Source organism: Nannobrachium achirus (assembly GCF_963921795.1).
Source record: "Nannobrachium achirus genome assembly, chromosome: 21".
Lineage (NCBI taxonomy): Eukaryota > Metazoa > Chordata > Actinopteri > Myctophiformes > Myctophidae > Nannobrachium > Nannobrachium achirus.
The window spans coordinates 2,203,954-2,218,629 of record NC_137828.1 but is presented as its reverse complement, the minus strand read 5'-3'; the positions used below and the strand labels follow the sequence as shown (position 1 = coordinate 2,218,629).

General features: G+C 44.3%; 1 protein-coding gene across 1 annotated transcript in view; it reads right to left on the bottom strand.

Annotated features, from left to right (window-relative positions):
* map3k15 (mitogen-activated protein kinase kinase kinase 15) overlaps nt 1-14,676 on the bottom strand; it is a gene marked incomplete at both ends in the record, with an annotated part of 87,389 nt that overhangs the window by 57,482 nt on the left and 15,231 nt on the right. Inside the window, 5 exons of the mRNA XM_080752388.1 lie at nt 1,891-2,061; nt 6,737-6,843; nt 7,651-7,819; nt 10,099-10,292; nt 11,679-11,756. Coding sequence (XP_080608514.1) covers nt 1,891-2,061; nt 6,737-6,843; nt 7,651-7,819; nt 10,099-10,292; nt 11,679-11,756 — 719 coding nt within the window. The remainder of the gene's footprint in view (nt 1-1,890; nt 2,062-6,736; nt 6,844-7,650; nt 7,820-10,098; nt 10,293-11,678; nt 11,757-14,676) is intronic.

Below are 14,676 nucleotides of genomic sequence, written 5' to 3'. Positions count from 1 at the left end.
CCTAGCCTCGACCCAACAGATATCTCTGTATATGGGCATAAAAGGGACACAGACAGATATATGGGCATAAAAGGGACACAGACTGAGATCTCAATATATGGGCATATGGGCAGATACAGAGATCTCCATATATGGGCATATGGGCATAAAATGGACGCAGATATATGGGCATAAAAGGGACACAGACTGAGATCTCCATATATGGGCAACAGAGATCTCCATATATGGGCATATGGGCATAAAAGTTATATGGGCATAAAAGGGACACAGACAGATACAGAGATCTCCATATATGGACATATGGGCAAAAAATGGACACAAAAAATGGACGCATATAGACAGATATCCCCGTATATGGGTATAAAAGGGACACAGACAGATACAGAGATCTCCATAAGTCTGACCTCACAAGCTCATATTTGGACCCGGACAACCTATAACTCCATATATGGAGACATCTAGCTGCTGACATCAGTATGACATCACACTGCTGACATCATTATGACATTACATAGTACACGTACGCCACATGAGTCAACACGACCTGACCCGATACACGATCTTCTGGAACCAACACGAAAGGTTCGGATTCTGATGTCTGACATCAGCATTTTCCGGAACTGGCACTGTGTCTGCATAGATCTCCATATATGGGCATAAAATGGATGCAGACAGACAGATACATATATCTCCATATATGGACATAAATGGACACAGGCAAACAGATGGTCAAAGATCTCCATATATGGGCATAAAGTGGACGCAGACAGACAGATACAGATATCTCCATATATGGGCATAAATGGACACAGGCAAACAGATGGTCAAAACGGGTCCTATGACAACAGGTATAATGGGGTTTGCATTAAAGGGGGAACCGGCACTGTGTCTGCAACACAGTCGGAGGCACAGACAGATACTCCATATATGGGCATAAATGGACACAGGCAAACAGATGGTCAAAACGGGTCCTATGACAACAGGTATAATGGGGTTTGCATTAAAGGGGGAACCAGCACATGTGTCTGCAACACAGTCGGAGGCACAGACAGATACAGAGATCTCCATAATGGGGATAAAAGGGACACAGACAGACAGATACAGAGATCTCCATATATGGGCATAAAATGGACGCAGATAGACAGATAACTCCATATATGGGCATATATGGGCATAAAATGGACCCAGAACTATATCTGCAGTGATCTCCATATATGGACATAAAATGGACGCCCACAGACAGACAGATACAGATATCTCCATATATGGGCATAAATGGACACAGATGGTCAAAACGGGTCCTATGACAACAGTATAATGGGATTTGCATTAAAGGGCGGGGCATTCATTCCCTATTTACATCGTTCCCGAGTTGGCCAGGTCGCCGACTAGACGCTGGGCCGCCCGAAGGGCGGCCCAGCTTCTAGTTCATTATAATGAGCGAAATCACTATCACCTGGCGGGGCCGTACTGCACGCTCGCCGTGTTCCACAGTGCGCACCGTGGTGGAAGAGCTGAAGCAACATTCTCTCACTGCACAAACTCCACCCCCGATAACAAAAAGTGAATGATTTTTTTCTGGTTGGCCAGTCAGGGAGTCTCATTGACCAATCAGAAGGCTGACAAACGGTGGATTCTCTTGAATGCTGCCTTCAGGTATGGCATGGAAAGAGGGGGCATTTGCGTTTCTTTCACCATAGTAAAAACTGCATTCATGGTCTGGAGAGGACACTTTTTAAAGGCAGTTAAAAGTGCAGGGGCTCAAGCCATCAATAGTTCATGGATATAAGAGGTTTCTGCACGACAGCGAGAGGGAGAGATTGATGTGCGTATGCGTGTGTGCGTATGTGCATGTGCGTGTGTGTATGCGTGCACTGCGTGCGCTCTGACCACTGGATGGCGTTGTCCCGGTTCTTGGTGTCCTTGCAGTCAGAGTCCAGGAAGATGTCCTTGTAGATCCTCCCACACAGACAGAACATGTCTGGAGCAGGATGTTCACAGGACTGAAGAACCTGGAGCATCACTCCTAGAGCCTGTTCTCTGTCCCCGGGGCTGTTCCTCCTATAAGAACATCATTATAACATCATTATAACATCATTATAACATCATTATAACATCATTATAACATCATTATAACATCATTATAACATCATTATAACAGCAGGATGTTCACAGGACTGAAGAACCTGGAGCATCACTCCTAGAGCCTGTTCTCTGTCCCCGGGGCTGTTCCTCCTATAAGAACATCATTATAACATCATTATAACATCATTATAACATCATTATAACATCATTAACATCATTATAACATCATTATAACATCATTATAACATCATTATAACATCATTAACATCATTATAACATCATTATAACATCATTATAACATCATTATAACATCATTATAACATCATTATAACATCATTATAACATCATTAACATCATTATAACATCATTATAACATCATTATAACATCATTATAACATCATTATAACATCATTAACATCATTAACATCATTATAACATCATTATAACATCATTATAACATCATTAACATCATTATAACATCATTATAACATCATTATAACATCATTATAACATCATTATAACATCATTATAACATCATTATAACAGCAGGATGTTCACAGGACTGAAGAACCTGCAGCATTACTCCTAGAGCCTGTTCTCTGTCTCCTGGACTGTTCCTCCTGTTAACACATTAACATAATCAATACTAGAGCCTGTTCTCTGTCTAATCAATACTAGAGCCTGCTCCCTGTCTAATCAATACTAGAGCCTGTTCTCTGTCTAATCAATACTAGAGCCTGTTCTCTGTCTAATCAATACTAGAGCCTGTTCTCTGTCTAATCAATACTAGAGCCTGCTCCCTGTCTAATCAATACTAGAGCCTGTTCTCTGTCTAATCAATACTAGAGCCTGTTCCCTGTCTAATCAATACTAGAGCCTGTTCTCTGTCTAATCAATACTAGAGCCTGCTCCCTGTCTAATCAATACTAGAGCCTGCTCCCTGTCTAATCAATACTAGAGCCTGTTCTCTGTCTAATCAATACTAGAGCCTGTTCTCTGTCTAATCAATACTAGAGCCTGTTCTCTGTCTAATCAATACTAGAGCCTGCTCCCTGTCTAATCAATACTAGAGCCTGCTCCCTGTCTAATCAATACTAGAGCCTGTTCTCTGTCTAATCAATACTAGAGCCTGTTCTCTGTCTAATCAATACTAGAGCCTGCTCCCTGTCTAATCAATACTAGAGCCTGTTCTCTGTCTAATCAATACTAGAGCCTGTTCTCTGTCTAATCAATACTAGAGCCTGCTCCCTGTCTAATCAATACTAGAGCCTGCTCCCTGTCTAATCAATACTAGAGCCTGTTCTCTGTCTAATCAATACTAGAGCCTGTTCTCTGTCTAATCAATACTAGAGCCTGTTCTCTGTCTAATCAATACTAGAGCCTGCTCCCTGTCTAATCAATACTAGAGCCTGTTCTCTGTCTAATCAATACTAGAGCCTGCTCCCTGTCTAATCAATACTAGAGCCTGTTCCCTGTCTAATCAATACTAGAGCCTGCTCCCTGTCTAATCAATACTAGAGCCTGCTCCCTGTCTAATCAATACTAGAGCCTGTTCTCTGTCTAATCAATACTAGAGCCTGTTCTCTGTCTAATCAATACTAGAGCCTGTTCTCTGTCTAATCAATACTAGAGCCTGCTCCCTGTCTAATCAATACTAGAGCCTGTTCCCTGTCTAATCAATACTAGAGCCTGCTCCCTGTCTAATCAATACTAGAGCCTGTTCCCTGTCTAATCAATACTAGAGCCTGCTCCCTGTCTAATCAATACTAGAGCCTGCTCCCTGTCTAATCAATACTAGAGCCTGTTCTCTGTCTAATCAATACTAGAGCCTGTTCTCTGTCTAATCAATACTAGAGCCTGTTCTCTGTCTAATCAATACTAGAGCCTGTTCCCTGTCTAATCAATACTAGAGCCTGCTCTCTGTCTAATCAATACTAGAGCCTGTTCTCTGTCTAATCAATACTAGAGCCTGCTCCCTGTCTAATCAATACTAGAGCCTGTTCCCTGTCTAATCAATACTAGAGCCTGCTCCCTGTCTAATCAATACTAGAGCCTGCTCCCTGTCTAATCAATACTAGAGCCTGTTCTCTGTCTAATCAATACTAGAGCCTGTTCTCTGTCTAATCAATACTAGAGCCTGTTCTCTGTCTAATCAATACTAGAGCCTGTTCTCTGTCTAATCAATACTAGAGCCTGTTCCCTGTCTAATCAATACTAGAGCCTGCTCCCTGTCTAATCAATACTAGAGCCTGTTCTCTGTCTAATCAATACTAGAGCCTGTTCTCTGTCTAATCAATACTAGAGCCTGTTCCCTGTCTAATCAATACTAGAGCCTGCTCCCTGTCTAATCAATACTAGAGCCTGTTCCCTGTCTAATCAATACTAGAGCCTGTTCTCTGTCTAATCAATACTAGAGCCTGCTCCCTGTCTAATCAATACTAGAGCCTGCTCCCTGTCTAATCAATACTAGAGCCTGTTCCCTGTCTAATCAATACTAGAGCCTGTTCCCTGTCTAATCAATACTAGAGCCTGTTCTCTGTCTAATCAATACTAGAGCCTGTTCCCTGTCTAATCAATACTAGAGCCTGCTCCCTGTCTAATCAATACTAGAGCCTGTTCCCTGTCTAATCAATACTAGAGCCTGCTCCCTGTCTAATCAATACTAGAGCCTGTTCCCTGTCTAATCAATACTAGAGCCTGTTCTCTGTCTAATCAATACTAGAGCCTGTTCCCTGTCTAATCAATACTAGAGCCTGCTCCCTGTCTAATCAATACTAGAGCCTGCTCCCTGTCTAATCAATACTAGAGCCTGTTCCCTGTCTAATCAATACTAGAGCCTGTTCCCTGTCTAATCAATACTAGAGCCTGCTCCCTGTCTAATCAATACTAGAGCCTGCTCCCTGTCTAATCAATACTAGAGCCTGCTCCCTGTCTAATCAATACTAGAGCCTGTTCTCTGTCTAATCAATACTAGAGCCTGTTCTCTGTCTAATCAATACTAGAGCCTGTTCTCTGTCTAATCAATACTAGAGCCTGCTCCCTGTCTAATCAATACTAGAGCCTGTTCTCTGTCTAATCAATACTAGAGCCTGCTCCCTGTCTAATCAATACTAGAGCCTGTTCTCTGTCTAATCAATACTAGAGCCTGTTCTCTGTCTAATCAATACTAGAGCCTGCTCCCTGTCTAATCAATACTAGAGCCTGTTCTCTGTCTAATCAATACTAGAGCCTGCTCCCTGTCTAATCAATACTAGAGCCTGTTCTCTGTCTAATCAATACTAGAGCCTGTTCTCTGTCTAATCAATACTAGAGCCTGTTCTCTGTCTAATCAATACTAGAGCCTGCTCCCTGTCTAATCAATACTAGAGCCTGTTCTCTGTCTAATCAATACTAGAGCCTGTTCTCTGTCTAATCAATACTAGAGCCTGCTCCCTGTCTAATCAATACTAGAGCCTGTTCTCTGTCTAATCAATACTAGAGCCTGTTCTCTGTCTAATCAATACTAGAGCCTGCTCCCTGTCTAATCAATACTAGAGCCTGTTCTCTGTCTAATCAATACTAGAGCCTGTTCTCTGTCTAATCAATACTAGAGCCTGCTCCCTGTCCCCAGGACTGTTCCTCCTGTAAGACAACAAGGGTTTTTTACAACAAGGGTTCATATTTTAGATTGTTATTAGAGAAAAGAAAAGATAAGTATTAGAATGTTTTCATTTACTGCATGCGTACAAGTGGCTAAATATGTATTTTTAGACACACTAAGCCAACGATTTCTTTATTATTATTTACAGTAACAATACTAGCGCCTGTAAGTCACATCGGGACATGACGCTAGTTTGTCGCAGGGACCCCCAGTCCAACCCTTGATGCTGAATGCCAAGCAGGGAGGCACTGGGTCCCATTTTAGTGTGTCTTTGGTATGTCCTGACCGGGGATCAAACCCCAGCCTCCCAGTTCATCAAGCGTCCCGTGAAGCAATAGGCCAACAAACGTTGAGCAATTTGTGCTAAGATGTAGGCCACACTTCGGGACACTCTGTCCGGGACGCTTCGTGCCGGACAAAGCCAGATGTTGGAGCTTAGCTCCTTCCAAGAGCACCACCCAAAAACTGTGGGAGGAGTAGCGGCAAAATAAAGTTTATCTAGGAGGCCCTGGAAGATGGATGGATGGAATAAAGTCTGACAAGTACTATAGTCACACTAAAAATCAAACGTCGGTTCGAAGTGAAGCGGTGAATGTTTATTCTATGTGTTCTAGAGCTATGAAATCTGTGTTCTAGATCTATACATTCTGTGTTCTAGATCTATACATTCTGTGTTCTAGATCTATACATTCTGTGTTCTAGATCTATACTTTCTATGTGCTTTAGTTCTATATTTCTATGAATTCTGAATTCTGAATGATTTTTATCTGGAGGGCCAAATTGTCATGTGAAGCTTGACCAATCCTCAATTCTGCATGCACGGGACACACATATTCTGGATGTACGGGACAGACAAAGCCTGTTCATACTGGACTGGAATGACCATATACTGTACTGTTTGGACATGTACGGGACACATGCACAAAGCCACTCCTTGGAAGCGGCTTTCACCGCAACAAAAAGAAGTGGGTGGATGTAGGAGGAGGTGTGTTGGGTGGAGGTGGTGGGCACCTGTTGAGGGCGAAGGCGTAGTGGAACTGGATCATGGGTTGGGTTGCCAGGTCACAGGTTGGCAGCATCTCTAGAGTCTGAACCAGCTTTACCATGGCATCATAGTCCTGGAGGGTAGAGGGCACACACACACATTCATTACATTCAGCTTCACCATGGCATCATAGTCCTGGAGGGTAGAGGACACACACACACACACACACACACACGCGCACGTTAAAACTAGATGTTAGATGTTTCTATGTCAGTGCTTCTCAAACTTTTTCATGTCAAGGATTTACAGAATTACATTTAGTAAAAATAATCGCTTTAAAAATTGATATATTCATAGATTTCCAAAAAATAGCAGATCACTCGGTGCCGCGCTATGAGCTTGTAGATCTGCTGTTTTTGAATAGCCAAAGTATCAAATTATGTTTAAAGCGGTTAAAATCTAAAGTGGTCTAAATGGGTTAGGTAGAGTACTAGAGTAAATGTACTCAGTTACTTTCCACCACTGCTGACCTGAATGTCTCGGTAGGAGAGGTTCTGACCTGTATGTCTCTATAGGAGAGGTTCTGTATGTCTCTATAGGAGAGGTTCTGTATGTCTCTATAGGAGAGGTTCTGACCTGTATGTCTCTATAGGAGAGGTTCTGTATGTCTCTATAGGAGAGGTTCTAACCTGTATGTCTCTATAGGAGAGGTTCTGACCTGTATGTCTCTATAGGAGAGGTTCTGACCTGTATGTCTCTATAGGAGAGGTTCTGTATGTCTCTATAGGAGAGGTTCTAACCTGTATGTCTCTATAGGAGAGGTTCTGACCTGTATGTCTCTATAGGAGAGGTTCTGACCTGTATGTCTCTATAGGAGAGGTTCTGACCTGTATGTCTCTATAGGAGAGGTTCTGTATGTCTCTATAGGAGAGGTTCTGACCTGTATGTCTCTGTAGGAGAACAGCAGGTTCATAACGATGTCCTGCGTCAGAACCTCGGTGTTGTCGATGCGTAGCTTGATGCGCGACAGCTCCTTGGCTAGCTCCTCCCCCTGGTACTTCTCCCGCGCCTTGCGGATGTCGTTGAGCAGCGTGTCCTTAAAGGACGCACTGAGGAGAGAGAGAGAGAGAGAGAGAGAGACATTAACAAACAACAATAAAAATCACACCCAATGTGAAGTGAGCGGTGGTCGTGCTTGCATAACGTAATTGGTGATGAAATATGGCTACACACACACATATTGCTATGGCAAAACGCAGAGGAAAACACATTGCTATGGCAAAACGCTGAGGAAAAGTGGCTACAGACACACGCACAGCCACTCTATGGAGCGGTTTACCACCGCTCAAAAAAATACTAATGTAGAGGAACACAAAAAAGCCTAAACATTGTGGGTCCGCTCCACAAAGCAAGACTCTGAACCCCTAGTTAAGTAACTGTTAGGAGAGTGACTTCACCACGCAGTGCAGTGTGTGTGTGTGTGTGTGTGTGTGTGTGTGTGTGTGTGTGTGTTTAGCTCAGTGTGGGGTTGTGTGTGAGGGTGAGTGATCATTCCCAGGTGATCCAGGAGAGTTTCCTGATTGCTGGCAAGGAAGTTCAGATAAGGAAAGGACAGGAGGCGCTGTGCTGAAGGAAGTCAAGGACTTCAAGTACCTGGGCGCATGGGTCAACTCAACTGAGAAAGATCTTAAAGTGAGGAAGGCACTTGCATGGAAGGCCCTGAACGGCATGAACAGTGTAAGGAACTCCAACCTCCCCCGCCAAATCAAACTCAGCTTCTTCTTTGCAACGGTGGAGTCGGTTCTCCTCTATGGCAGTGAATGCTGGACCCTGAAGCCAACCCTGCAGAAGTCTCTAGACGGGTGCTACACCAGAATGTTGCGTGCAGTACTTAACATCAGCAAGAGTGCACATGTTACCAACAAGAGCCTGTATGAGGGAATACCAAGGGTTAGCGAGAAAATTGCTGCCAGAAGAATGAGACTAGCAGGACACTGCCAAAGACACCAGGAGCTTTCTGCCAGCAAATTGGTGCTGTGGGAACCAACACATGGGCACCGGTCACGAGGACGTCCCACAATAACATACGTGGATGTACTCAAGAAAGACGTAGGAGCACAAAGTACCAACGAGCTGGCCAGATGTATGGAGAACCGGGATGACTGGAAGCGACGATGGAAGGCTCGTCTGAGGACGACCTAGAGAGAGAGGACGCTGATGCGTTTTCTTTCTTTTGCACCACGGCTATGCGCCATGACACTGACACTCTCAGTGGCAAAACTAGCACCGGAGGTTCTGTGAATAACATTGGAGTCAACGAGCGCCGGCTGGGACAGCTCATGAACAAAAAAATATATATTCTGAACGATAAAGACCTTTATAAAATACTCAGCTCAGGAATATAAAAGAAAAAAATGTCACACATTGTTTTCTGCTGTGTTGCTTTTTGACGTGTACGCTGTATAACTTTATAGAGGCATCTAAAGAGCATAAAGTACGTTTCTGAACTAGCTAGTATCACGACTCCGCGAGACGGTCCACCATTCCCTGTCTGGAATCCAAATCTTGCGATATCTCAGAGACAGAAACTATACTTGCCGCTGTTTAGCTGCCTCAATAACATTATGTACTGTGCACATTGAAAGTGTCATGGCGCATAGCCGTGGTCACTGAGTGTCTTCTCCTCGTAATCTTCTTGATTGCTGGCGGCTAATCACTGCTGCTTTCAGTGATTGGGTGGAGAAGAAGCCCTATTCACGGCCCACCCACTCAGCATCCCCCCGGTGCTGGAGTCACGTTTTGAAGGGTAAAACCCTGCTAAGCCCATAGAGTTAACACAGAAAAGTTAATGCAATTTCCGAATAGTACAGTATAAAATACGGCTAGCATGAAGAAGAACACAAGATAGTAAAAGGCACAAAGCGTTATAATTTACTTTACCGTTCGAAATAATGATTTGTTGGCTTTAAGTCCAGCGATTTCTGTGTTCTTTTACCCTTCTAAACTGACGTCAGCACCAGGAAGTTGCTGAGAAATTTGCTGAGTGGGCGGGCCGTGAATAGGGCTTAGTCTGGAGAAGACTATAGACCAATTTCTTGTTTACAAACATTGAGACTAAATGCTGTTTCATGTAATCAATTCCCAACAGATCTCCAAACCTGTTGTTTTGGGGAGCGCTGGTTTCAGTTCATTCAACCTCTTGTGTGTTGGCTAGTGAGATGCACCCATGGGTGCGCCCTTATCGAGACATATATACTTCATATAAGTGTTTGCAGATGGATGGATGGAAACAACAGTTTGTGTGTGTGTGTGTGTGTGTGTGTGTGTGCGTGCGTGCGTGCGTGCGTGCGTGCGTGCGTGCGTGCGTGTGTGCGTCTCTCTGTCTCACCATGAGGTAACATGTATATCCTTCAGCAGGTCTCTGAAGCGGTCTGTCAGGGGGACACACAGCGCCCCCAACAGGTTGTCCCAGGAAGGCTGCATGTACTCACTGGCCCGCCGCTGGGCGTCGCTCTCACAGCACATGTATTCATGGTTAGGGGTTAGCACGTAGGGGATGAAGTAGTAGTTACCACTGGACGCCTGTAGGGAGGAACATGTATTCATGGTTAGGGGTTAGCACGTAGGGGATGAAGTAGTAGTTACCACTGGAGGCCTGTAGGGAGGAACATGTATTCATGGTTAGGGGTTAGCATGTAGGGGATGAAGTAGTAGTTACCACTGGAGGCCTGCAGGGGGAGATGAGGTAGTAGTTTAGCCTCTTTTAACACTTCCGATGCCTTTTCTCCTTTTGCACAAAGTAGTGCAATGCAAGACAGAGGGCGCCAGATCCCTTTGAGTCACACCTAGTCTCGCGTGGCCAGACTGTTGACTCCCGGCATACAGTCTGGGGCACGGAAATAGAAACGATGAGTGCGAGATAAAGCGGATGTGACGCAACCGCTCCCTTGGTGCAGTAGCAATAACATGTCCTACTGGAAGCGTTATGTCTCCTTTCATTATTTCTGGGGGCGTTATTTCGTCTTTCTCTGGTGTTATTGGTGTTACTTACATGTTGTTTTCTTAAACTATACACCCATAACAAGAATAGGCCGCTCGAATGACTTGTCTGAGCTATTGTGTTTCTGTTATGTTTCCAATGGGACTACAGTTCAGTGCAGCAGCGGCTACTTCCGATACTCGCCGTTCGGGAGCTGCCGTTCCAGACTCTATATAGCATTCAGAGATTGTGGAATTGTTGTCTGGCTACGCGAGACTAAGTCACACCCTACCACTACTTCCTGTTCATCCACAGAGCATTGATTCTAGTCGTTTTCTCCATTAGATTTCTTTTAACTTTTCTCAACTTTTATTACTTGGGATGGTAAATAAAATGTATTTTTTACAAGTAATAAAAGTTGAACAAAGTGAAAAGAAAGCACTTTAATCTAATGGAGAAAACAACTAGAATCAATGCTCTGTGGATGAACAGGAAGTAGTGGTAGGGTGTGACTCAAAGGGATCTGGCGCCCTCTATCTTGCAATGCACTACTTTGTGCAAAAGGAGAATTACGTCCAGGAACGAGATAGGAATTATGGCGGTGCGGCACCAAGGCCCCGTTATCACGCCCATAGACAACTTAACTGTTACCATGGTTACCAGGAGGTGAACAGGTGCCGTGGTAGCCGCTGGTGAGCAAAAACACTACATATCCCAAGATGCAACTTGGCCACCATCACCACGGAGCGTCTATTCTCCATAGGCTCCTATTCATTGTTGATGCAAAGAAACAGCTTTATCTCGCAATCTACTTCCACAAACGTAGAGAGCCACTCTTTTTCACGGCGACACTGGACACTCTAGAGGCTCCAATCAGGATGCACTATCTTTGGTCAGGTGGTTAGAGACTCCGCCTCCATCACACGGTTAGTCAGGTGGTTAGGGGGACTCCATATCCCAGCATGCTTCGGGGCAGCTCTGGTACCTACTTTGTTCCTCAGGCCGGAGCCTCTGTACTGTAGAGGCAACTGAACCCAGGGGAAGGGCACGGTCACGGTACGAGAGGCCTACTCCACGCACGCCACGCACACACACGCACACACACACGCACACACACACACACACACACACACACACGCACACACACACACACACACACACACACACACGTTTCAAATCCACGCATGTCCACAAGAAGCACACAGAAACACGTCCATTAGCTCATTTGATGCCCACGTGGTGTCAACGCACCAATCTCTTTGATGTCTACGTGAGCCCATCGACGCGTTTGCTGCGTTGTACAGTAAACTATACTGTACTGTAGCTACTGTACTTGGCTACCGCGGTGATGAAACAAACTCCATTTCCCAAAATGCAGCGCGAAATCACGTGACCAGGAAGTGCTGTCTGCCTCGTTCACTGCCCTGTAAAGCTGCTGCACAAACATGCAGTTTTCTCTGGATCTTTTTTTTTTCTTTCTTTTCACGTTCAAAACGCGGCCTTCTCTACCGGCCGTCACACAAACGCTGTGGCGCAGGATTGTTAAAAAACGGTCCTGACTGAAAGAAAAGATTTTCGCGAAATAAACAGGACATGCTTGGATCACATTTACTCTGATTACTTTTTTCACCAGGACCTCGACCTCGAGTAGGCAAAATGGCGGGTTGCCATGGGCACCAGCAAATTAACCCTTACATTCATTGTGTGTTAAAGGGGAACTAGGCACCCTCCCCTTCCCCTCTATGACAGGCATCAAACAGGTCGTTGTCTTTGATGCTTTCATTGATAAGAGAGATCACTAACAAGCACTAGACACTTTTGCGGCCCAATCAATTACCTCAGTGCACAACCCCTTTGAAGTTCAAAGGGAGCAATTAAGAGCTCTGGCTGAGCTCCCCCCTCCCCTCACAGACAAAACGTCCCTCCAAGGGATGAACGTCAACATAAACACACACACACTCCTTGGCTGGCAAACCACAACCTCCGCCCCTCCGCCCCTCATTTCTCACATGGCCCTCCTCTAGTGCCACCATGACGCTGCTTTTTTGCAGACAACATTTTTGGACACTGCTCCTAAAGTGTTACCCTAAAATCACCTAAAGCGGTACACAGTATCTCTACAGTCATGTCATCAACATGGATCTGTCCCATTTCCCATATTCCCTCCTGATTGGCTACCATTGCCTTCTAAAGTTTGTATATGCGACCTGACGGTCGCTTATCTCCCGATTTAGGGAGCCTTACTGGTAACCTTGTTTACAGTACACTGTGTTGTTCATCTTATGCTATTCATATCTGTACATTATGATAGATTCATATCTGATAGCTTGTAAGAGTCTAGATGTCTCCTCTAGGACTGATAGCTATTGCTTATGGGAGTCTATCTTGTTATGGTTCAGCTGGTCCTTGAGGCAGTGACAGTAGAACAGTGATCTTTCCCACTGCGGCACGAGGCGATAACGATAAAAAATACTGTATATTTTTGAAGTGGATAACAGGGGATGGCAGCGTCCACGACGATAACGGGCGCAGTGGGAAAGAGCCTTAACTTTACTTTATTTATCTATTTAGACGGGACAATGCATATTAATGAACACTACATAAAAGCAATGTAAATACACCGGAATTAGCAAGAATGCTACATTTCATCCTTGGTCCCCACATGAAGACAAAAACAAAACATCACAACACATACCAACAACAGTAACCTTACACCAAGGGAAGGCATTTAGAACACCTACATACAAGTACTATACTATTCCACCTGTAAGAACCCTATATTAGTAAAAGGATAATTAAAAACTATACTATTAGGACTAGTAAGACTATACATGGTCACACGTTTGATTGTCAAGTAACCATTTCTTTAGGTTATACTTGAAGGATGGAAATGACAAACAATCTCTTATTGTTAGGGGTAGGTCATTCCAAATTGAACGGCCCTGGACTGGGAGGGTGTTTTTTTCCAAAAGTGGTTGCCCGATGTGGCACTTTGCAGTCCCCTCTAGTGATTGCCCTAGTATTGAGTCCTCTATCAGGCTTCCTGTTGATGAATTCCCTTAGGGGTAAATGGTAAAAAAATGGTAAATGGTGCATTTATATAGCGCTTTTATCCGAAGCGCTTTACAATGTGCATTACATTCACCCATTCACACACACATTCATACACCGGTGGCGGTGGAAACCATGCAAGGCACCAATCAGCTCACCGGAGGCAACTTGGGGTTCAGTGTCTTGCCCAAGGAGACTTCGACATGTAGACAGGAGAAGCTGGGATTTGAACCGCTGACCCATGGAGCATTGGCCAACCCACTCTACCTCCTGAGCTACAGCCGCCCCAGGGGAGGCGGGCATCGACCATTTAGGGTCTTATATACGATACTGACCTTGACTTCTGGTAGAACTACCGTACCACTGACATGAGTGTTATTGTACTTCTCTCCATCATATCATGTACATAAAGGACTTCTGGTAGAACTACCGTACCACTGACATGAGTGTTATTGTACTTCTCTCCATCATATCATGTACATAAAGGACTTCTGGTAGATCTACCGTACCACTGACATGAGTGTTATTGTACTTCTCTCCATCATATCATGTACATAAAGGACTTCTGGTAGATCTACCGTACCACTGACATGAGTGTTATTGTACTTCTCTCCATCATATCATGTACATAAAGGACTTCTGGTAGATCTACCGTACCACTGACATGAGTGTTATTGTACTTCTCTCCATCATAGCATGTACATAAAGGACTTCTGGTAGATCTACCGTACCACTGACATGAGTGTTATTGTACTTCTCTCCATCATAGCATGTACATAAAGGACTTCTGGTAGATCTACCGTACCACTGACATGAGTGTTATTGTACTTCTCTCCATCATATCATGTACATAAAGGACTTCTGGTAGATCTACCGTACCACTGACATGAGTGTTATTGTACTTCTCTCCATCATAGCATGTACATAAAGGACTTC